Source organism: Punica granatum, chromosome 2 (assembly GCF_007655135.1).
Source record: "Punica granatum isolate Tunisia-2019 chromosome 2, ASM765513v2, whole genome shotgun sequence".
Lineage (NCBI taxonomy): Eukaryota > Viridiplantae > Streptophyta > Magnoliopsida > Myrtales > Lythraceae > Punica > Punica granatum.
This window is the reverse complement of record NC_045128.1, coordinates 43,610,233-43,632,535: the sequence shown is the minus strand read 5'-3', so window position 1 is coordinate 43,632,535 and position 22,303 is coordinate 43,610,233. Positions and strand designations below refer to the sequence as shown.

The following is a 22,303-nucleotide window of genomic DNA, read 5'->3' as shown; positions in this document are numbered from 1 at the left end:
TAAGAGCAATTAAGAAGAAGCATGCCATGTCAGAATTACCTCATCGATGTCATGAACATATATGCATATATATAATTCAAGTTACATGTAATTATGTTATATTATCACTCGTCAGGAGATGTTAATGAGGTATTCTATAATATATTTCATGAGAGCACGAAATCCGAAGATTAAACAAAAACGAAAAAGAAAAAGGAAATGAATCGGTAAAAACCAAAGTGTGTGTATCTTCTCGATTCATGGATTGGTTATGTGTTTTGGCGCATGATTTAGGCTTCGAAAACTAGGATGCATTGTATTATATATATATATATACACACACACACATATATATAATTAGCAAAGGAATATGATATATAACCAATTAATTTTGTTAACATTATAGTGAAATAAAATATGTGTGTTTATTTATTTATTTTTTATTAAAAAGGAAGTTAAGGTTTAGTACAATAAAAGAGAAATATTTATATATATATTTTTTATGTGAACGCTAGTATTTGAAAATCTAATTGATCCCGACTAATATATATACTCCGGTTAGAGGGAATAGTAGCTTTACAAGGCTTACAAGGAACAAAAAGACAAAGCATTCGTTAACTTCGTTAATTTTGAATTGGGGGAATGAGATTCTTTCTATTCTCCATGGAAGCTGTATATTGACCTCGTCGATCCACCAAAATGAAGCTATTGACTCGTGAGACTACAAATAATTCGATTAGTTGAGAATTTTGATTCTCCCGGGTATTATTATGACCTTTTTTATTCTAGGATTATTTATATAATAAGAGGAATTTCTATGGGAAAAAAACGACAACAGCTGTGAAAGTCTAGAATAAAAATAATAATTTATTGTAACCGAAAAAAAGAAATCATAATTTCTTACTTATTCAATGCGACGTTGTCATAAATTTTCTGCCAAAAGATTCGAAATGATAAAGACATTGTTCTTAATTCAATAACTATTACTGAGCTAGCCAGCTATAATCACCTACTAGTAGTCCAAACGATCTCTAATTATCATCCAACCATAAGTAATGGACTGCTACCTACAAAATCCACATCTTTATTGTCTATTTAAAAAAAAAAAAACTACAAAATCCACATCCATAGTTCAGCGGCGTCTGCACTCTAATTATAGGAAATTGAATGAATGACATGACAAAATGTTTTATCTCGTCTTAGAAAATTGCAGTTTAAATAATTTGGATACAATATATTTGTGTATTTTCTTGTAACTAAAAAAACAGGGGTGAGAGGAGAAAAAACCATCTAAGAGTAAAAATCAACATTATGATTTTTCATCTCCAAAATCAACTTCAAATCAAGGAGAATAGGATTTTAGTACAATGACACAAGATGCTGTTGCTTAACAAAGAAGTATTGAGCTCGATCATGTTATATTTTATCCTTATACTAGATTTATGAATTTCTCTAACAACAGGGACAAAATAAAATAAAATAAAAAGTGTAAAAAGAAACCATGGAAGCAAATGAAGGGAAAAGAGAGAGAGAGAGAAAAGAAATAAAATTAAAAGAAGAAAAAGAAAAAGATAAGACAAAAGGAAGAGTAGAGATTGGAGGAGTGGCGCTTTCACGCCCAAATAAAAAGGACGAGGGGAGTGAGTGGGACGCCCCCACAGCCTCCACCAAATCGGACCAACCCCCCAACGCTAATCTAATCTAATCTATAATCTAATAAAAGAGCTCTGATCCATCGCGACGTTGCGTACATCTCCCCCTACCCCAGCCGTTAAAACAAAAAATAAAAAATCAGCGTACACTCCACTTTGTTATCCGCTTGATCTTGATCAAAATTTATTTAAACGACTGGAACAACTTCACATGATAGAATTCCCGCATTTTATGATAACTACACTGGTCAAGGCCTCGCGATTTTCTCTAACAAATGGACGGGCTCGTTCGCTTCAAGCTCACCCTTCAAGTTAGGGAGGGAGGGGGACCCACCCCGCGGGGAGGCTTTGCCTTCAGTTTCAGACGTTAAAGCGGTTCCGCGGAGGTTTTGGTCATGGTATTGGCGTGTACGGTGGTTTATTCCAGCATGTCAGGCTACTTGATTTTCCTTATTTTACACGTTTATTAAGGTAAATTGCATTGGGGGTCCAAAATATTTTACAAATATTTCATTATGGTTCAAAAAAATTTTTTCGCTACATGATAGTACAAAATGTTTCAAAGTTGTTTCATGATGGTACAAACCGTCAACTCGAGCTTGACGCCGTCAAACCGACGCTGATGTGGCTGCTACGCATCACCTCCTTGCTGACGTGGTCGAAATTTTTTAAATAATTCTAAAAATTTAAAAATTTTAAAACTTTTAAAAATAATTTTAAATTTTAAAACTTTTCAAAATAATTTTAAATTTTAAAACCTTTTTAAAATAATTTTAAAACTTTTAATTAAAAATTTAAAATAAAAAATATTATTTTAAATTAAAAATATTTTAAATTTTAAAATTTTTATAAAATTATTTTTTTAAAAAAATTTAAAAATTTAAAAATTTAAATTTTTTTAAAAATAGTTTTAAATTTTCAAAATTTTAAAATTTTTTTTATTTTTTCAAAATTTTACTCTTTTTTGTATTTTTTAATTATTTTTTTATTTTTTTAAAAAATTTAAATTTAAAATTTTTAAAAAATAATTTTAAAATTTAAAATTTTTAAAAAATAATTTTAAAATTTGCAATATTTTAAATATTTTTTTTCAAAATTTTTACTCTTTTTTTGTATTTTTTTAATTATTTTTCGTATTTTTTTGGACTTTTTAAAATTTTATTTTCTCTTAAATGACGTGGCGCACTATGATTGGTTCCACGTAATAAAAGTGACACATAGGATGCGCCACGTCAGCAAAATGTTAACGGCTTTAGGGCTAATTGACGGTTTGTACCATCATGAAACAATTTTGAAACATTTTGTACCATCATGTAGCGAAAAAAAACTTTTTGGACTATAATGAAACATTTGTAAAACATTTTGGACCACCAGTACAATTTATCCCGTTTATTAATTATTCTTCTTCTTATTGTTATATTCATGCATAATAATAATAATAATACGTAGTTTGCGTTTGATTTCGAAGTAGAATTATTATTCTATTCTATTTCATGGGATGAAGACAAAATAGTTGAAAATTTTTATTATTAAAAATTAGTTGTAATAATTATTAAGAAAAAGTATGTGAGAGAATTTATTATAAAATTAGAGAAAAATAAAAAATGAATGATTGAGGGTATTTAGTATTTAAAAATTAATTATATTAATGGTTAAGAAAAAATATGCGAGGGAAATTATCATTAAATTGAAAAATATATTAAAAATAATGACTGTGTTATTGAATTGAGAGAATAATAGAATATAGTAGATTTGAGTAGAGTAAAATTATTATTTTAAAATCAAACAAAGCCTATTCACCCAAGAATAATAATATATACGCTCTCTAATTATAGAAAAAGAAAAAATGGAAAGGATGCATAATGTATTTTGTTCATGCCAATGAAATTTTTTTATCACCATTCACCGAAAAAAATTCCAAAAAAGAAAAATTCACCGAAAAAATTTTTTGTCGCCGTTTTCCCACTAAAATTAATTCTACATGCTTATAATGATTAATTCTTCCGAAATTTTTATCGAAAACTTACAACAGAAAAGAGGATATTAATAAAATTTTGAGCAAGCTTATGACGGAATTGCCTCTTGTCTACGTTGCAATGGAATCAATTTTCTTCCTTTTGGGTTAAAAATAATCATTACTATGTTTCATTCATCAAAGTTGTTTTGCGGGGAAACTAATAATCACATTCGCTAGTACACTTTTAATCAACTTTGAACGATGTTTTTCTTTTCTTTCTTTTATTAACTTCCACTTTTCCACCAACAGCTCTATCTTCATCACTCACGGTCAAGTTTTATAGATTTGTAATTGTATGTTTTTTGGTTTTTTTCTTTTTAATGAAGGAAGTGAAACTACACTTGTATCATATCATATAATTAAGTTGTGAAGCCCTAGTCGTCTTGAGAGATCAAAGATCCGTCGCAGACTCGTCAATGTTTTTCATAACTCGGCATCTTAAAATACAGTTAATTTAATTTTACCTCCATTCACTATGCTACAATACTAATTTCTGATAAGAAATATGATAAGATTTCATAAGTTCTCAAAATATATTGATTGATACTCAAATTGATTAATTTGGTTTTCAAAGTATGTTGGTAAGTGTTGTCAATTTATAAGAGATATAAAATTAAATAAAGGGATGCATAAAGCTATATAAGCGGTAATTAAATATAAAATTTCCACATATTTAGGTGAGCACGAGTATATACTGTACGAGATAATCAATTTCAACTAGGCTTAGTCCCGTGAGTTGAGCGGGAGATTAGAAAAATTAATGAAATATAATTATTCGATATATATATATATATGGAAAATTTATTTAAATTTTTCGAGATCATATTATATATAAAAACCTCTTTCACGTCTATTGGAAAATGAGAAACGCTTTCTAGATTTATTATAGAAAACTTTAATATTTATTCGCAATTTTAAATATAAAATTAATTGTTATAATTATATATGATTGAAATATTTTAAAACTTTCAAATACATGAATCTCTTCTCGAAAAAATTAATTATCTGAGTACTCCATAAAGCATTTAATTACGAGTTTCCTGTTTAGCAAATGAAACTCTCACGTCTTGCGCTATACTCAATTACAAATTGAGAATTAACAAATGGAACTCTCACATCTCACGTCATTTCAAATTCTACGCTGAGAGTTAATAAATGAAATTTGATGTTTCCGATTTCAGTTTTTATATATTATAATCTTTTTGATAAATTATTATATATTATAATTGATAATTGATTTTAAATGGGGAAGGGGGAATTAATTTTTATCATCTCGAAAGCATCGTATAAAATATTGTTCCCCTAATTTTCTCATACAATAATAAATAAACATCAACTAATAGGAAAACATAATTATCAAATGCCGGGAAATTAAACTGTAGTGTAGATCACCTAATCCAATAAAATAAATAAATCAATAAATAAATAAAAGGCCGGAGAGAGAGAGAGAGAGAGAGAGAGAGAGAGAGAGAGAGGGGGGGGGTAAGGTAAAGCTGAGATAAATTCTTTCACAAATGACCATTAACTTATTTGCATTTCAATTTCAACAATTTCTCTAGTCCTTCCTCCTCATCTCGGAGTTGTTCGGATTTGTTCCTCTGACCTTACCGGCGATCATCAGTGATCGGATTCCCCCCCCGGAATTCCCTCAACGGCTGAAATTTGCAGTCTCCGTCCAACGCTGAGGGAGGACCACTTCGCTCAAGGGAGGGGGGCAGCATGGGAAATTCATTCGGCTGCTCAGCCTCCGGCGAGCGGCTGGTGTCGGCGGCTCGGGATGGCGATTTCGTTGAGGCGAAGATGCTCCTCGATTGCAACCCCTGCCTCGCCAAGTACTCCACTTTCGGCGGTCTCAACTCGCCTCTGCATTTCGCCGCAGCTAAAGGCCACAACGAGGTCGCTTTAATCTCCCCTGTGCATTCTCCCCCCCTCTCGTGCTAGAAATGATTCACCTTTCTGCGTTCCCTTCGTCCTTTATCTATATGCGTTAAGCTCATGGTCTTACATGGCGTGCTTGAACTGATTGATTTCCTGATGACATGCGGATCAGATTGTGACGTTGCTGCTGGAGAATGGAGCTGATGTGAATTCAAGAAATTACTGTGGCCAGGTAATAGGACACCATTGATTTTAGTGTTGTTCACTTGTACTAGGTTATATATATAGCTGTAGAATCTTTGATTTAAGGCCCTATTAAAATAAATCAGGGCTCACAGCCAAATAATGTCAGACATACTATACAAAAAGTGAAATTTTTGGTGAATCTATATTTGCAATTATTTTTCAAGGCCAAAGTGAGATGTCCCTGCCCATGTAGGACTCTCGTGTATTCAGAACTGGAAGTGATGACGGTGTTTTGCGTAGTTTCTAGATGAGGATGTGTTGTCCTTCTGACTCTCGTGTATTCAGAAGCACAAGTCAGGTCATTTTTGCAGATAAAGAAAAAATTAAAAGATTTAGCCTGCAATTCAACTAAATCTACAAAAAGAATACAATCATGGCTTGATGCTAGTTCAGCAGGCCCTAAGTTACTGGATTCATAATGTGTTTTCTTTCCTTCGTTGGTATGGGCAGACTGCGTTGATGCAAGCATGTCGCTATGGCCATTGGGAAGTTGTTCAGACGCTTCTTCTTTACAGATGTAACGTAAGTTTCTGTTCTGAATCTTTTCTTAATTGGCACAATTTTGTTAAATTCCAGCCTTCTTATTGCAATTTTTTTTGTCATTTGAGTATGGCTTGTTGAGTTCTTCGACATTAAGTAAACTACAGTAGAATATTCACATTGTAGTCATGTATTTGCTGCTTTAATTTTGCAACAGGTTACAAGAGCCGATTATCTTAGTGGAAGGACCGCGCTCCATTTTGCAGCTGTAAATGGGCATGTTAGGTGCATAAGATTAGTTGTGGCTGACTTTGTTCCGAGTGCTCCTTATGAGGCGAAAAAAGGACAAGTAGATGGAGGGCGGGGTGACGGAACCAGTGGGAAGAACAAGTGCGACCAGAGGTACATGGTCATCCCATCTCGCCTGATTTTCTGAAGCCCCCTCCTGTTATTATAGTTGCAACTGCATCTATATGGGGACTCTTAATACAAAACTGTCAACATGTTACTTTCATGGCTCAATAAAATGAGCTCGCTATTGCCCCATTAGTGGTGCTAGTTCTTACTTTGGTCTTGTTAGTACCCAGTGTTCTTGCTATTTATTATGTTCAATCCAGTGCAGCGTGCTTTCCAAGTTCGTGAATAAGGCGGCTGATGGTGGCATCACAGCTCTGCATATGGCGGCATTAAATGGTTATTTTGATTGTGTACAGCTTTTACTCGATCTTCATGCCAATGTATCAGCTGTGACATTTCACTATGGGACATCCATGGATTTAATAGGTATATATTCTGTCAATTTTGATAGTAGATAAATATTGGGCTGCCAACTGCTTTGGATTTACTGCTTCTAACTAAATTGAAATATCTGAATAGGAGCAGGAAGTACTCCTCTGCATTATGCAGCTTGTGGGGGAAATCTGAAATGCTGCCAGGCAAGAATTATATACTCTTCACTTTAATACTTATCAGATTCCTTTCCAAGTTCTATAAATATAGCAACTGGATTATTCTGCTTGCAGATACTTCTAGTGAGAGGTGCTAGTCGCATGACTCTAAATTGCAATGGGTAAGATATTGGTTCTCACTTTCATGTAGTGTTTGGTTATAAGAAGTTTATACTCAACAGGACCTGAGTAAATCTAGCACATTCTTTCAGGTGGCTTCCTCTTGACGTTGCCAGAATGTGGGGCCGCCATTGGCTGGAACCCTTACTGGCGCCTAGTTCTGATACTGTGATACCTGTGTTTCCTCCCTCCAAGTACCTATCCTTGCCTCTTATGAGTGTACTTAACATAGCAAGGTAATGGTTTGATCTCTAACATCGACGATAAGAATAGATCATGGCAAGTATTTCATAAGATGAAGCATTAAAGGGTTTGGTTTAGTTATAGCTAATTCGGCTGCAAATGCAATTCTATTATGTGGTCAATAATTGATTTCTGCACCTATACTTGATTGTGGTTAACAGAAGGTTGCAAATTAGCGTGCTTTCTTTGAGGAACGAGCTCACTTCTTTCTTATAATTGTGTTTCCAAAGATTACAAGCTAGGTGTGATTAGTCTGGACTTAATTATGTCTGAGGAAGCAAATTTATATAATTTTTAATTTTTGTGCTTAATCAAGTTCATCCCTTGAATTTATGCAGAGAGTGTGGGTTGCAGTCCTCAACTGCCTCTGAAGAAACTGATACCTGTGCTGTCTGCCTCGAGAGGGCATGTAGTGTAGCTGCTGAAGGTCGGAAACTCTCTCCTTACTTTGCATTATCCCTGCTTAGGAAAGGTTTTCCTAGTGGATCCAAAATATTCCCACTTAATTGTTGACTATGACTTCTCATTTCAGGTTGTGGGCACGAGCTCTGTGTGAGATGTGCTCTGTATCTTTGCTCAACAAGCAATATCCCTTCGGAAATCGTAAGCCCACCCGGGTCCATCCCATGCCCTCTCTGCAGACACGGGATAACATCATTCTCTAAATTCCCCGGCTCCTCTGCCAAGGAAATCAAGCTTCAGACATCTCTCGGCCTCTGTACCCCTTGCATGCTCCACCAATGCGATCCTGACTCTCAGTCCCCAAGTTGTACACCCGACTTCAGGAAGAACCGTGTCGTGTCAGTGTCTTCTGATCTCTTCTGCCCCGTCACCTGTAGCCCATTTCCTTCAGTCACAATTCCTCTTTGTACTTGTAATGATGGCCCTTGCCCATCCTTTGAAACCGGAGAGGAAGAAGAGACACAGGAGACCTCTCCTCGTCGTTCGCAAGTTATAGCAACGGAACAGGACAAAGGGGACAGGCCAAGAGTGGAGAGAACTACCTGTTCAAGCATGTTCTGGGGCAGAAGAAGCTGCAGCAGGGAACACCAATGCAATTCAGAAATCAATACTTGATCTTATTGAAAGCCAATCTTCATTCAAATTTTGGTGGATGAATATAGGATTACTCTCTGATACTCAATTCCTCTGAAATACAAAGGGTGAAATTCTTAAATCGCCGGCAGTCTGCTGCCTACAAGGTGGATTGTTCGGGTATTGAAAAAGTTAGAGCATCTTACCAGATAGTTCCTCGATAATATTCCTCTTTTTTTAGATTTACTCCAGGAGGTTTTGTAAAAATTAAGTCCTGGGAACTACTATTAGGTGGATTGTTGGGACTGGGATGCGATGGAAGATCGGATGTATTTGGTTCCATCTCACCTTGTTAGTTTTTGTGTACTCTTGATGACATGTAGTTCGAGTATAGTATGTAAGACGATTGCTGATTCAAAGAAACACTGTTTTTTCTCATGACCATACGTTTGGAAGATTGGGAATCGGGAGAATTTGTTATTTCATGGTCCTGAAAGAACTCGTCAAGTGTAGTACATTAAATTGAGATTATAAGGGCACTTAACCAACGATTAGGAGAGCTGGAATGGAAGAGATGCCTCCAAATCCAAAAAGGTCTGCCCCTGCAAGAGCCATGCATTCTTGTCGTTTTTGAACCTTCTTTTTTTCTCCTTAATTCTTGGATCCCGACTTCCGAGAGAGAGAGAGAGAGAGAGAGAGAGAGAGAGAGAGAGAGAGGAGAGACCTCTCGGGTCGGGCGTAAGGCTGTACAGTACATCCCATATTACATTACTCTACGGAAACCCCCATGTCCGATAGTCCTTTTCTGGGTCCCACCCACCAGTTGGAATGGAGAAGCTTTGAGCTTTTGGTCTCTCCCCAGACAGAATAACTATTCGTTGCTTGCCAGTAGCTCTTTCCGAGTTTTCATATTTCCAGGCCACTCACGACGCAACACGTAGCAAGAACTTGACAGGAAAAACTTGCCAGAAAGATATTGTCCAACAACACTACGAAAAGGCTCCCTTCCCTTGAGGTCCCAACATATATCCCCAAGAGAGAGTCATTGGCATGATATTGCACCGAGTAAATTCTCAGATATTTCACGATGCCGGTTTTATTACGTAATATTAATGAGTTTTCTGTCATATTCATTCGCGTGTTTAGTAGTGAATTTCATAAGTACACATATACAACGTTGATACGGAATTTCTGAGAGCTATTAACAATTTGTGTGTAAGTTATTTTCATTTTCATTTCGGAGGAGAACGAAGGCAGGTTCGTCTTCTTCCATTTTCTTCCGAAGAAAAAAAAAAAAAACTCCCCATAGGATTTAATGGAGGGAAGGCACATTATATTGTGTTATATATTATTATCTCGAAGAATTTCCGACATCGAAACATGTTTCCGTTAATTCTTTTTGTCAGGGGGTGGGGACCTGACCTGTCGGGAAGGGCCAAAGGACTGTTCCATTGCATGACACGTAGCTGAGACAACAATTAAGCCTATTGGCAAATCCCATCAGCTTCACTTCATTAGATCCTTAAATTAAAAAGGACACCTAAAAGGGCTGTCCTCCCTCCCGTCCCTAACCATAAACCGCTCTCACTGCAGTACAATACACTACACACAGTGTTCAACCACCCACCCCCCCCCCCCCCCCCCCCCCCCCCCAATTCATAATTGACCCCCTTAATTAAACACGGTCAAATTCTACTAATCATTTATTTGGGAAAAAAAAAGAATTTCCCCATACATTATACATAATCTTATATTTATTGTGGACCGACGGACCGTCTAAACTGACGGATTAATTAATGTTGCATAGAGTTTGTAGGTTGCAATTGCCGTAAAAGTGAATGTACGGCGATATATGATCAGTTCACACGAAATGTAACATGAGATTGGGCTTGCACAGCGAGTTTGTGTATCACCGTCTTCGAGCAGCTGTCTCTCTCTGGGCATTAAAGTACACGACAGCCACTGGGAGTCCCAGGCCATTGTCTTCCGAGAACTTCTTGGTGTTGAAATGGTCCCGTGAAATTGGGGCTCGAACCGTTTGCCTCCCTCTTGTCTGCTTGAACAGCACAAACACGTAGCGGTGAATGCCGATGACAGGATTCGGGGACTCATAGCTCACGATTTCTCTTCCTGCAGCAAAAAATGATGATAATGTGAATTTGTTTTCCGATACTAATGTGGAGAAATAGATTCCATTTTTTTTAAAGGACAAAGATTAATTGGAGAAGAAAGGGAGCTGAAGGAGCTGACCAAAAGATGCATCAGTTGTCCCTGGTATGTCGGTAACGATCCTGTGATATTTTCCCAATCATAAGTTGGATAAACATGTTAGAAACGAAATACATACTATAGTTAATTATTCGTATACTATTATAGCCATTTTCGTGGGAAACAAATTCATTGAACATAAAATGGTTTTAGCTCTCTGTTTTTCTGTTATATTTTTGTGAAATCTGGAAAAAGCCTATTTGATTGAGGAGGCATAATGTAACCAACGGATGGAAAAGATGCATGGAAAATTACTTCCCGAAATGCTCAGTTAACATATGTAGTTAATCCTGCAATGCATGAAGCAAAATTCAGGGAGAAAAAGGCATTGGATTAAAAGATAGTTATGAAAACCGACCGGAAGCCACTCTTATGTATAATGTATATATCAAATGAAACTCCCAGAGATATATGGTTTATAAGACTAACCAGTGAAGATGTTCCCTCAAGTGTGGATCACTAGGGCTTGGAGCATCAGGGTCTGTCAAGATCTTGTGGATAACAAAGAAAAAACCAGCTGGTAAGTATTCAAATAGCAATATATATACGGTTTTGATATAATTTCAAAGTGCATATATATGACATCAGAATTAGAAATTACTTACCAGTGTATAAGCCTCTCTCATGTCAACCCCTCCAATCTCGACCCGAGGTTTAGTCATGAAAACAGCAGGCATAAGCTCATGGCCGTTGGAGACTCTCTTGTTGGAGCCGTATGTGATAGTGAGTTTAACACTCTGAGTAAAGACTTCGACTACATCTCCCATCACCCTCCCAACAATAAGTGGATCCACAATTCTCGACATTTCGTTGCTGCAGATCGCAGGAACTCAGGAGTTAATTCTCTGGAAATTTTGGGAATGCAAGGAGCTAGCTTGCTTGCTTTTGCTGCTGCTGCATGGTCTTTGAAATGGAAAACGCTTTTATAGGCACATAAGGGCAGCTACATGACGGCTCCCAAAAGACATATACCGCGATACTATTTATCTTTTATCTTTTTCTTTTTTCGTGCCTTTCAATTGTAACATCCTTTGTGTCCACAATCACAATATGGGGAATATCTATATCGATATTGTGATTCTATATTCGAACTAACATTATATATTTGTTCGTCTACTTAACTATAGATATGCAAAAGTTTCACTCTGGCTAGTCATTTGCATGACAGTTCAATACTGATTCATAATAAGAAAGACATGCATTCATCAGCCAGATGCAAAATAGGTTCGTCAGCAAAACCCTTTGAAGTGGTGGGTTGCAAGTTTTGGTCCCTTGCAAGCCTGAAGATTTGAAGATATATGGATGCTTGAACGTCCATATCCATTAAAAGAATGTTTGTTGCTTATTTAGGGGAAGGACATATGTGTGGAAAGCTTCAGGAGGGAAGAGATAGTCGATGCCACTAGAAGAAGATAACGTGCACATGATGAGTAATACTATAGTATGTCCTAACTAAGATTAAAAAAAATAAAGATAGGTAAAAGAATATGCAAAAGTTTAATCTTTGATGGAATCTCATCAGATGTCTTATGCTGATTGGCCCATTTAGCAATGGAGAATACTTCCTTTTCCTGATTTTTCTAATCTAAGATAAGATCGATATCTTAGCTTTGGGCAAATTGGGCCATTCAACGGCTTTCGTCAGGTGCTTTCGTCCACGCTCTACATTTTGGACCGGGAGGACTGGAGCACTCGATGTGCTATAAATCGTTTTATATATATGTGTGTGTATACGTGCGTGCGTACAGATATTGGTTCATAATTAGAATAAAGGATCGGTTCCTATTGATCTCCTGCAATTAGATCAGCCTCTTATAGTTCCGACTTCTGCCTTTCTTGATATGTATGTTTCCCTATGAAGTTTAAGCTCTTATTTTCTTTCTTTAATATATATTTTTTCTAGCTGGCTGACCTGTTCTCTCACATTATATCCATCACTTTGAGAATTTGGGAGCATGATCTTATCTCGAAAGAGCCTTGGAAACGTGTACATAGTTGCACGAAGAAAGAACAATTTAAAGTAATATATGTTGACATATATACAGGAACTATGGAATTGTGCTTTTCTATAAATGGTATAAGTTGGCATTCATAGTAAACCCTAGCGCTCCTTTCTCATTTAAAGCATGTCGGGCATAAAAAGCTAATAAGAATCCATTATAATATATAAAAGCAAGGAAATAGGCCAACCCGACTCAGCTGGACTAATTGAGACTCATTAAACTTTTGGATATCAGGATTCACACCGGAAAGAAAAAAAAGCAAGCAAATGGAGACGTAGTTGCACGACAAAAATCAAATCACAAACCCTAAGTTCTACATCAATTAACTTTTTAATTCTGGTTAAATGAAATTTTATCACATTTCTTTTGCGTATATCCAACGTATTTCGAGTATTTGTCCATATCTTTTGTATGTAATAATATATAACACAAAAATATTTTGAAAATTTTAAAACTTTCTTGATAATTAAATAGATTTCTCAAGATATGATAAATGTCTAAACTCAATGTATTAAATATCTTATAAATAGAAGACAGAACGCCTTTATTCTGATTACTACAGTATTTCCTATATTGTAACATTTATGTGATATCACATGCTCTTCATATGTGCCTATCTAGATATATTTTACAAATTTATTAAATTTTACTATAAAGGCTATTTCATTTCCATAATACTATTATACATATTGTTGCCATTGCCACAATTCCTAATTCTTTTGACTCTCATTCACAATATGTTTATCATATACATTCGATAGAATATATAATTTTATCGTCATTGTTCTATTAATATTCATTCGTGTATTATCATATGTATTAATATCCATTTTTGTGATACAAAATTGATTTAAAAAAAAAAGGTTACCGCGATTGCGTGGTATCAACTAATTATTGTATGTTGTGGATCTTCGGCTATATATATATATATATATATATATATATATATATATATATATATCCCGTGTGTCTGTTGAGTATTGAACTGAATATAAAACTGATCAAGTATTGAAAGCACATATGATACGAGCCGTCCATTTTTCTTCTCCTTAATCATCGACCTGGAATGCATGTAGTATTCCAATTGGCAACTACCAGATACATAGGGGTGCTTCTCGTCCCCGTCTTGTGTGAGACACAGAGAATATAATTTGCGGCTGCGGCATGGCAGGAAAACAAGCTTATGCAATTAAACTATGCAAGAACCTGAAAAAAAAAATATTCAGTAGTCATATGTAACAGTTATAATTCATGAGATTTCTGTCACCACCTTCTCATGTGTCAATTGTTGATTGAGTTTTATACAACCACGCGTTGTATATTTTATCGCAAGAACCTTTCCAATTTTTATACGATGGATGTGGATCATGCATGGGTTTGAACTTTGATTTTTTCATATTATTACTGCTTAAGGTATGATTATATAATCATCGAAGGAGAGACACATACACAAGTATATATATAGGCTTATAGACATGTTGCATTATATTTTGGACCGATTATGTTTCTCAAGTTCTGCAAATAAAAAATATGCTCGAAAATGTAGCAGCCTTTATATAATTATTGCTTTTGTTATTCGATTAAGAAGTGCAAGACCTATGTAAGTATTAAGGAATATAGTATCTTCAGATATCTTAAATTGTATAGTTGTGTATCTTGTATCTTTCAATAGTTGTTTTATATTTGATAGTCCTTAATATTAGGCTTAATATTACGATAGGCTATTTCGATTTTCCTTTACATGTAAGGCTCTATGCCTATTTACTTCACTGTACGTTCTGAATACAATTGAGTTAAATCATTTCAAACGTCACAGTAAGTTTCCGATAAAGTGTGTATTATAATATATATATATATATATATATTTATGTGTACCATGATATTCAGAAGTCCACTAAACCCCCATTAATTCAGTTTGAGTCACGTCAGTCCACTAAAGGGTAATACTTTCATAAGCAAGGATTTTTCTCATTCACAAGATTCGAATTCGAGACTTTAATTAAGAGAAACAAATGTCGAACCGCTTGAAACAATCATTGAGGGTAAGTGTATATTGTAAATTAGCCGGTTGTTTCTCTCCGTATATATAAAAGCACACACTCGTATATATACCATATATATAGTATTTACGACCGCATAGAAATACAATCATGGCTAATATATCTAGTGTGCCATTCGTCTATATGTCTTATGGTAAATTATTACAAATATATACTATGAATTAGAATTGTACGAGATGAAAAGACCGCACAGAACTGAAGTTGGAATAAATGAATAGACACATGGAGTCGACAAAGGGATGACAAAGATCTACGGAGAAATTTCCTCTTAGTCTCTCCTATAGGCAATGCATGGGGTTTGTGGCATTTATTTGGGCTTTTCAATTATTTAGTATATATTGCTCTGACTTTTCAAGAACCCACTTGGAATTTTTGGAAAGATACACCCATTTGTCCACAGGTCTCGTACAAATACTGTTTCGCAATTATGGAATCAACATATCACAGCTTGACACGTCTTTGACATGTAAAAGAATTAATTCCTTCCAATAAAAAAGAAAAATATAAGAAAGTACGTATGTAGAATTGCAGCGCACGCTCTAACTTAATAATCAAAATGAGATTACATGTGTTCCTTTATTTAGTTATTATGACTCAGAAAGAATGTCGCTCAGATATACGATTCGAGATAATTCTTGAGAATCAGTAATATTAACGGTATAGATAGTCCTTGGTTGGAATGGAAAGAAGGGGCTTGAGCATGTTGACCAGGAGAGGCGTTGAAGCTCACCAAATAGAGTATGGCTCCAGCTTAAGGATATTATCTCTATCATTAATATTATTGTATTTCTCTAGCCTCACCTAGAATTAAATTAAACTCACGAGTCTCTCTTATAGAAAAAAAAATTCCCCATATTTGATTTTGTAGTTCCTGGCCTTTTTAAAAATTTTATATAGGAGAAAAGCTCATTTTTGTTCTCAACCTTTACTTATTTTTTTGTTTTCGTCCTAAATATATTTTTCCATTCAATCTTATCCTAAATGTTACATAATTTGTTCATTTTAGTCCTACCGTTAATTTTTGCATCAAAAAACTAGTTTCATGTCCAAAATATTTTAAAATATGTAATTTAATTACAAATTAATTTTTGAAATACAAAAAAAAGGATTGGGGGAACCCAATCCGGCTGGGATCTCCCTTTTCTCTTATTTTTTGTATTTTCGAAATTTTATTTTAAATTAAAAATATATTTTATAAATATTTTGAATGGAAAATTATTTTTTTTGCAGAAAAATTAATGGGAGGACTAAAACGAACAAATTATGTACCGTTTAGAATAGGATTGGATGAAGAAATATGTTTAAAAGGAAAACAAAAAAAAGTAAGTAAAGATTGAGTATCAAAAACGACTTTTTCCATTTTATATATAGTGAAATTACTTACTAGCCAATTCGTCTCTCACAATGCATCTATAACCATTGACCGACATAATAATTAATTCAGTATAAAAAATAAGGGTATTATATATAGTATATGTACCTTTATTCTCCCCTTGCCAATTGACACGTACTGAGTAGAAGTCCTAGTTAAATTTGGCTACGTGTCATCGCCGTAGACGTTCAATTACTACTAACTGCGCAGATTGTAAGTAGCTTGTGCTTATTATTATATGTAGGATATTAGCATAGGGAAATTAAGAGAAGAAAAAATTACCTGACGATGCTGATGATCGACAATCAATCAATCGATTCAATCCCTCAGAATATGTCCTCTGCGAGACACTTAACTAGCCAGCTGACTCAGCTTTGGGGGATGCACATATAATTGAAATTTAATTAATGGCGAAGGAGTGTAGGGACATCTCCAATGCAAGTCTCTCTTTGGGTCTTCATTGAGGACCCACGCGATGCTACATGAACGCCACCTCTCCCAAAAAAAGACCGGCCAAAAAGGGAGACCGGGTACTCCAATGGTCGGTGTCTATTTGGATCTTTGTCTTGGTTCCCACACTTTTTTCTAAAAGACAAAAAAATGAAGTGTACTTGTGTAGTTCGCTACATGTCATGTGTCTGGAGTAGCGAGCCCACACAATAACGATTCCTCTGCTAGTCTCTGAAAAAATTAATAAATATATAACTCGAAAAAATTAATAAATAAATAAATAAAATTGTTGCATGTGCAACAACAGCATGTGCGGGCCACGTGGCGATCCTTCGTTAGTAGAAGGGAAGAGAGAGACGAGTCTCTCAAATTGGCGCCCCTCTCTCTTGGTCTCTCGATTCGACATGTCGACGCCAGAGACTAGGGAAAGAGACTCCGCTGCAGATGCTTTAGTGTAGCGGGCACGAGCCACCGACTCGGAACCAAATGATTTTGAGTTCAATCATCAGCAATGGGACTTATTTGTCTTTTTATTTCGCTTTATTTCCTATTTTTGTATTAGACTAATGGATTTCGCTTATGATTAAAGAAATTAATTAATGTTCGTGTGTGTGTATATATATATATATATATATATATATGCTCGGCCCAATAATGAAGAATTATTGGGATGGGCCTTTGCTCGTGGCCAGCCCTTTATTTTACCCTTTGAGTTCGAGCTAGGCTAGCAGCTAGCCTTTCTTTCTGCTTGGTCATTGAATTTAAGGGTAGGGTGGGTAACAAACAATCGCCTGGATCTTCTCTCATGTGGCATATCTGTCAACCTTCATATATATATATATATATATATATATATATATACATATACATATATACATATATACAGACACGTATAGCAAATTGGTTTGATAATCTATGAGGATCCATCTCATACTTGTAGATAATCCGCCAGTTAAAATGATCAATAGATAACTTACATAACATAACACTGTCATATATATAAAAAAAGAAAGAAACTCGAAGAGAATTTATTTCTTACTCGACTTACTTACGCTATCGAATACAGATGAGAAAGCATAAGTTCGCGGGACTAAATTCTTTTTCAATTCCTAATTTTGTCCTATATGTAATGTGTACAGTATGTACTAACTAACTAACTTAGTCCGCTTGCTATGTCAGGGGACCACTTCTACTACGCTAGTCCGTTGCAACATCATTCGAAGCTTGAAAGATCCTACTCGGAAGTTTCATCATCGCCACTGTAGTCTCAGGAGCTGCATGCATGTCAGTTGATGATAACTTTTTGCTTTTGTTTTTTTTTTTTTTTAAGTTGATGTGCACGCTAATATCCGAAAGTCCAATAGATCCTAATTAATCAAATTCAATTCAGGTCAGCCGATTAAGAGATAAATCTCTCACGGTGTAAATTTTTCTCATTTATAGGACTCGAATCCAACACTTTATTTAAAGGAAATAAACGTCCAATTACTTGAACTAATTAATTAATGATAATTTTGGATATAAATATGTGTAATTTTTTTTAAAAAAAGAAAAAAGAAAAAAGAAATTGTTGCAATAAACCTTCCCCGATTGAATTACTGTAATTGATTGGTTCTGTGTATCTATTTCGTTGTTTCCTGGTCCTTTTCATTCGGGCCCGACAGTTGGGGAGTTTCCTTTCCACATTGGTTTTCAATTGCTCTCCCCTTTGCATGATCTCTTTTCCACTCTGTGGTCTACACCCAGCAGCGCAGCGGCAGCAGGCATGGTGGACTAAAGTCAGCAAGTAATTAGAAGGAATGTCCTAATCGTCATATATATCTACATATGATATATATATATATATATGTATATATTATACTGGTATCACTTATTTCCCCAAATGTATTAATCGGACAGACGCCAATGTAGAAAATGGTTCCCCCCCCCCCCCCCCCCCCCCCCACCACAAATTTCTTCTTTCTAATTGTCATGATCGATCGATATTCAAAGAACATCCTTTGAAAAGTAGCAAAAACTGTTTTTATACTCTCTACTCTAAGCATTAGAAAGCACAGATTTACATTCCGAGACCCTCCCCCTTCCTCGCCGGCGGATGTCCAGTCAAAGATCGAACAGCGTGCAATCTAAGGGAACAAATTTGACTCCAGAATCGTAGTTTGTACATGATTTTATCACCATCCAGGGAAATAGTCAAACTAGGAGCTAGTCGGAAGATTATTAGGTAGATGTAACATTGATGACCAGTTCAGTTTACAGGACATATTATCACCCTTTGACCTGACATGTCCAGTAGCGGTGGAAATGACTCGGGTTGGTTCGGGTTTTTCAATTTTGGGTCGGTGCGCTGAATTTTTGGGTTGGTTCGGGTTGGGGAATCATGCATCAACAAGGACAAAAATCAAGTAGAAAACCTAACCGTTAGTGGTTTGAGTTATTTGGGTCGATTCCCTAGTTGATCCGAAATTAGTGGGAAAGAAAAAATAAAACAAAATAAAGATTGACAATCAACGTAACATTGAGAGATCCATTAGTAAGCAAATAAAAATAGCTCACTCACTCGACAAAAGAATCACTCTTTCACTCAACAAAAGAATCAATGTCATTTTTAATTACGGTATGTAATTGAACATGAAGTGAAAAATCTTTTCTCTCTTAACTTTGGGTTGGTTCGAATCCCCGTCGGGTCAGTTCGGTGGCTGACTTGAGAACCAATAACAGGGGGTTGAACCGCCCGAATTTGCAATTGGTTTTTCAGGTTTCCGGAGACGGATTACGTCGGGTCAGGTCGGCTCTCGATCAGTTCGGTTTCACTTCCACCCCTAATGTCTAGTGTCATGAAATAAATAAACCTATTTGGCGAATACGGTTGCCATATAAAGAGTGATTTGCTTAGATAGCAATTTCATTCAATAAAAATATGTACATGTTCTACCCAATACACCAGTCGACATGATCCAATTCGTGTATCATGAACTGTGGGTTTTTACGGTAATTTGAAAACATGCATGGGTCTCGGTGGTCTCAATCTTTTTATATCCAGGAATTAATTACCGGTCTGGATGGAAACGGCTAGACAGGTACGATGGTAGACCTTTAATTTATACTTGGGGGGAGAAGTCAGAGCCTTCATAATCCCTCCATCGATTACCTTTCACGTCCGGGACGAATCTTCATTCACTTTTCCAGTGAAATTCTTATTCTGCAGAAATATGTTCATGAAATTAATATCTCACCCTAGAAGCCGTACTACACTATAGGTGTCGCTCGAAATTCAAAACCTAAGTATGCAATCTCATGCTATGTATATTCACATGCCAAGCTCATGATGTGATATATTTATTTGCATAGCCTTTGCAAGTTTGCAGTGCTGACTGACCCAGGCTTACAGATTTTTTTTTTTTTTTTGCAAGAATGCAATGGTAACTATTGCCTCGCACACCATCGCGTATCATTGAATTGAACTGCCGATACAAACAAGCTCGTTCGTTACATGAATGCCGGCGTAACATCCCCAGGTTAACAACAGCATAAGTATGTACATTATTTCTTGCTAAACTACGAAATTAACCGGTCGGTCCCAAAATACATTCCTATGATATTATAAGAAAAATCAGACATTCAACCTGGGGGCTTCAATCGAGAACATCTTGTAATGTACCCTTCCACATGTACTACTATACAGCTCATACCTAATTAATTGCCTCTAATCAGTGTATCTGCAGCTTCGATGGCCTACCGAAAGAGATTAGAGGGAGTCTGATTTACTTAGGAAAAAAAAAAAAAAGGGCAAGCAAGCAAAAGCGGACGCGCATCAGGGAAACTGGAAACTGAGAGCAGGCGAGCGAAGCATCCGGAAGCCGGTCCCACGAAGACGGGGTCCCAGCTCCACCACGAGGCACGCGACCAATTCCGCACGTGCCTCTTCCCTTCTGTGATGTCCCCACCCCCACTAGAAAATTCTTCTTCCGATCGGCTGATTAATTTGGAATTGGACTGATTTGATTGACTAAACTATCCTCTCTCATTAATTGTTGCGTTGGTTCTTTTGTCGATGAATCAGTTCAGTTGTACACCCTTTGATTGTAAGTTCGGTGGCTCTGATGATGCTGTCTGAGCCACTGCTCTCCGTGGCAATCTGACGGCTCAGGCTTGATCTCACCGGATCCGCTTGCGCAGGGCCGCTGCAGAGGATCCTCTCTCGCACGCTTCGCGCCAATTGGTACCCCGAAGAGCCTCGGACTCTCCTCCCTCTCCCGCGCATCCTCCGGCTCTGACCGCTTGCCTGGCAACAGCTCCAGTGGGTTCGATTCCGGCTTTCCGCTCACGAAGCTCGACATCAAGGAGAATATATTACTGCACAGGCTCTTCATCTGCGTCAACTCCTTGCTTAGGATCATATTCTCCCTCCGCAGCCTCTCGTTCTCGTCCGCCAGCTCAGCCGCGCAATTCTGGCCGCACACAACCGGAGGCTCATGATGCACCGAGATCATCTGCTCGTCCCCGCGAGAGCCAGGCGGGGATTTCATCGGCCAGCTGGCCATCGGGATGGCGGATGATGGGGCCGGGACCACCGTCACGGTTGGCGGAGAGGCCGGCATCTTCCTCCTCTGTATCTCGCGCAGGAGCTGTTTCTCGCCTCTGCGGAAGCAATCGTGGGAGAATTCCCATCGCTCAGGTATGACTTTCTTAAATCCCTGCAGTACAATATTCGTTACCGGAAGATATGATGATCAGTTTCTGGAACGAATACAATCAGAGAGATGTGCTTACCAATTAATTAATTATTGGAATGATGAAACGAAACGCGAGTGAATAAACTTACGTAGGTATTGAGCTGTCTGACGAAGCTGGAGAAGTTGTTGTGCTTGAAGTACTTAGGCAGCAGATCCCTCGCGAAGACCGTGGTATTCCAGACGATGAAAGTGGATCCGTCGCCGTTCCAGGAGACGGCATCGTTAGTGGCCTCATCATCCACGAGCTGATATGTTTTGGTGAGGAACGGCGTCGGTATTGACCTCTGCGACTCGCCGCTTGTTGCTTCTCTGCTCTGCTCTGGCGGCGGCGGCGGCGCCATAGCAGATATGAGAGAGAGAATACTTCTGTTCCGTAGAGATAATAGAAGGACCGAGGTAGGCTCTCGATGGCGAGGAATGCGGAAGATGCCAATTCTAGAAGGTTCCCGGAGGAATTTATTGATCGAGAAGAGAGAGAAACGGATTAGAGAGAGAGAGAGAGAGAGAGAGAGAGAGAGAACCGGACAGAGGAAGAAGATAGGAAAAGGAGGAGTAGGAGGAGGAGAAGAAGAAGGAGGAGGAGGGAGAAGAAAATGGAAAGGAAGTAACGAGAAGGTACGTTACGTCTTCTCTCGAAAACGTTCTTTCTGCCTATGCTTCCCTTCCTTTCTTTATCCCCGTTCATATCAATGATCCCATGCCCCCCCGGGTGATTGCGTCGCACGTGTCCATGGACTACCCATAAAGGTCGTACCTTTAGTCACGCTTCCTATTCCTATCAAATGATAAAATGATGTTTTGTTTAATTTCGGGGTGA

General features: G+C 36.9%; 3 protein-coding genes across 4 annotated transcripts; 1 reads left to right on the top strand and 2 right to left on the bottom strand.

Moving 5' to 3' along the window:
• The first annotated feature begins 5,116 nt into the window (after positions 1 to 5,116).
• On the top strand, positions 5,117 to 9,041 carry LOC116197440 (E3 ubiquitin-protein ligase XBAT33). 2 transcript variants are annotated; one of them, XM_031527592.1, is made up of 10 exons: positions 5,117 to 5,544; positions 5,699 to 5,758; positions 6,223 to 6,294; positions 6,470 to 6,654; positions 6,875 to 7,035; positions 7,135 to 7,187; positions 7,275 to 7,321; positions 7,412 to 7,555; positions 7,901 to 7,989; positions 8,095 to 9,041. In XM_031527592.1, exons 1-10 carry the CDS (start codon positions 5,368 to 5,370, stop codon positions 8,637 to 8,639), a joined length of 1,533 nt encoding a protein of 510 aa, XP_031383452.1. In that variant the 5' UTR covers positions 5,117 to 5,367; the 3' UTR covers positions 8,640 to 9,041. The 2 variants fall into 2 exon arrangements, with proteins under 2 accessions (XP_031383452.1, XP_031383451.1); XM_031527591.1 differs by having other exon boundaries at positions 5,118 to 5,544; positions 7,129 to 7,187.
• A 1,228-nt stretch (positions 9,042 to 10,269) lies between these two features.
• LOC116196964 (CEN-like protein 1) lies at positions 10,270 to 11,752 on the bottom strand. Its single transcript, XM_031526938.1, has 4 exons — positions 11,471 to 11,752; positions 11,295 to 11,356; positions 10,848 to 10,888; positions 10,270 to 10,727 (listed from the first exon to the last, which is right to left on the bottom strand). Exons 1-4 carry the CDS (start codon positions 11,669 to 11,671, stop codon positions 10,507 to 10,509), a joined length of 525 nt encoding a protein of 174 aa, XP_031382798.1. The 5' UTR covers positions 11,672 to 11,752; the 3' UTR covers positions 10,270 to 10,506.
• Positions 11,753 to 20,199: 8,447 nt separating this feature from the next.
• Positions 20,200 to 22,054, bottom strand: LOC116195267 (heat stress transcription factor B-2a). The gene is made up of 2 exons (XM_031524331.1): positions 21,576 to 22,054; positions 20,200 to 21,447 (listed from the first exon to the last, which is right to left on the bottom strand). The coding sequence occupies exons 1-2, from the start codon at positions 21,825 to 21,827 to the stop codon at positions 20,815 to 20,817; spliced, it is 885 nt and encodes a 294-aa protein (XP_031380191.1). The 5' UTR covers positions 21,828 to 22,054; the 3' UTR covers positions 20,200 to 20,814.
• Between the last annotated feature and the right edge of the window lie 249 nt (positions 22,055 to 22,303).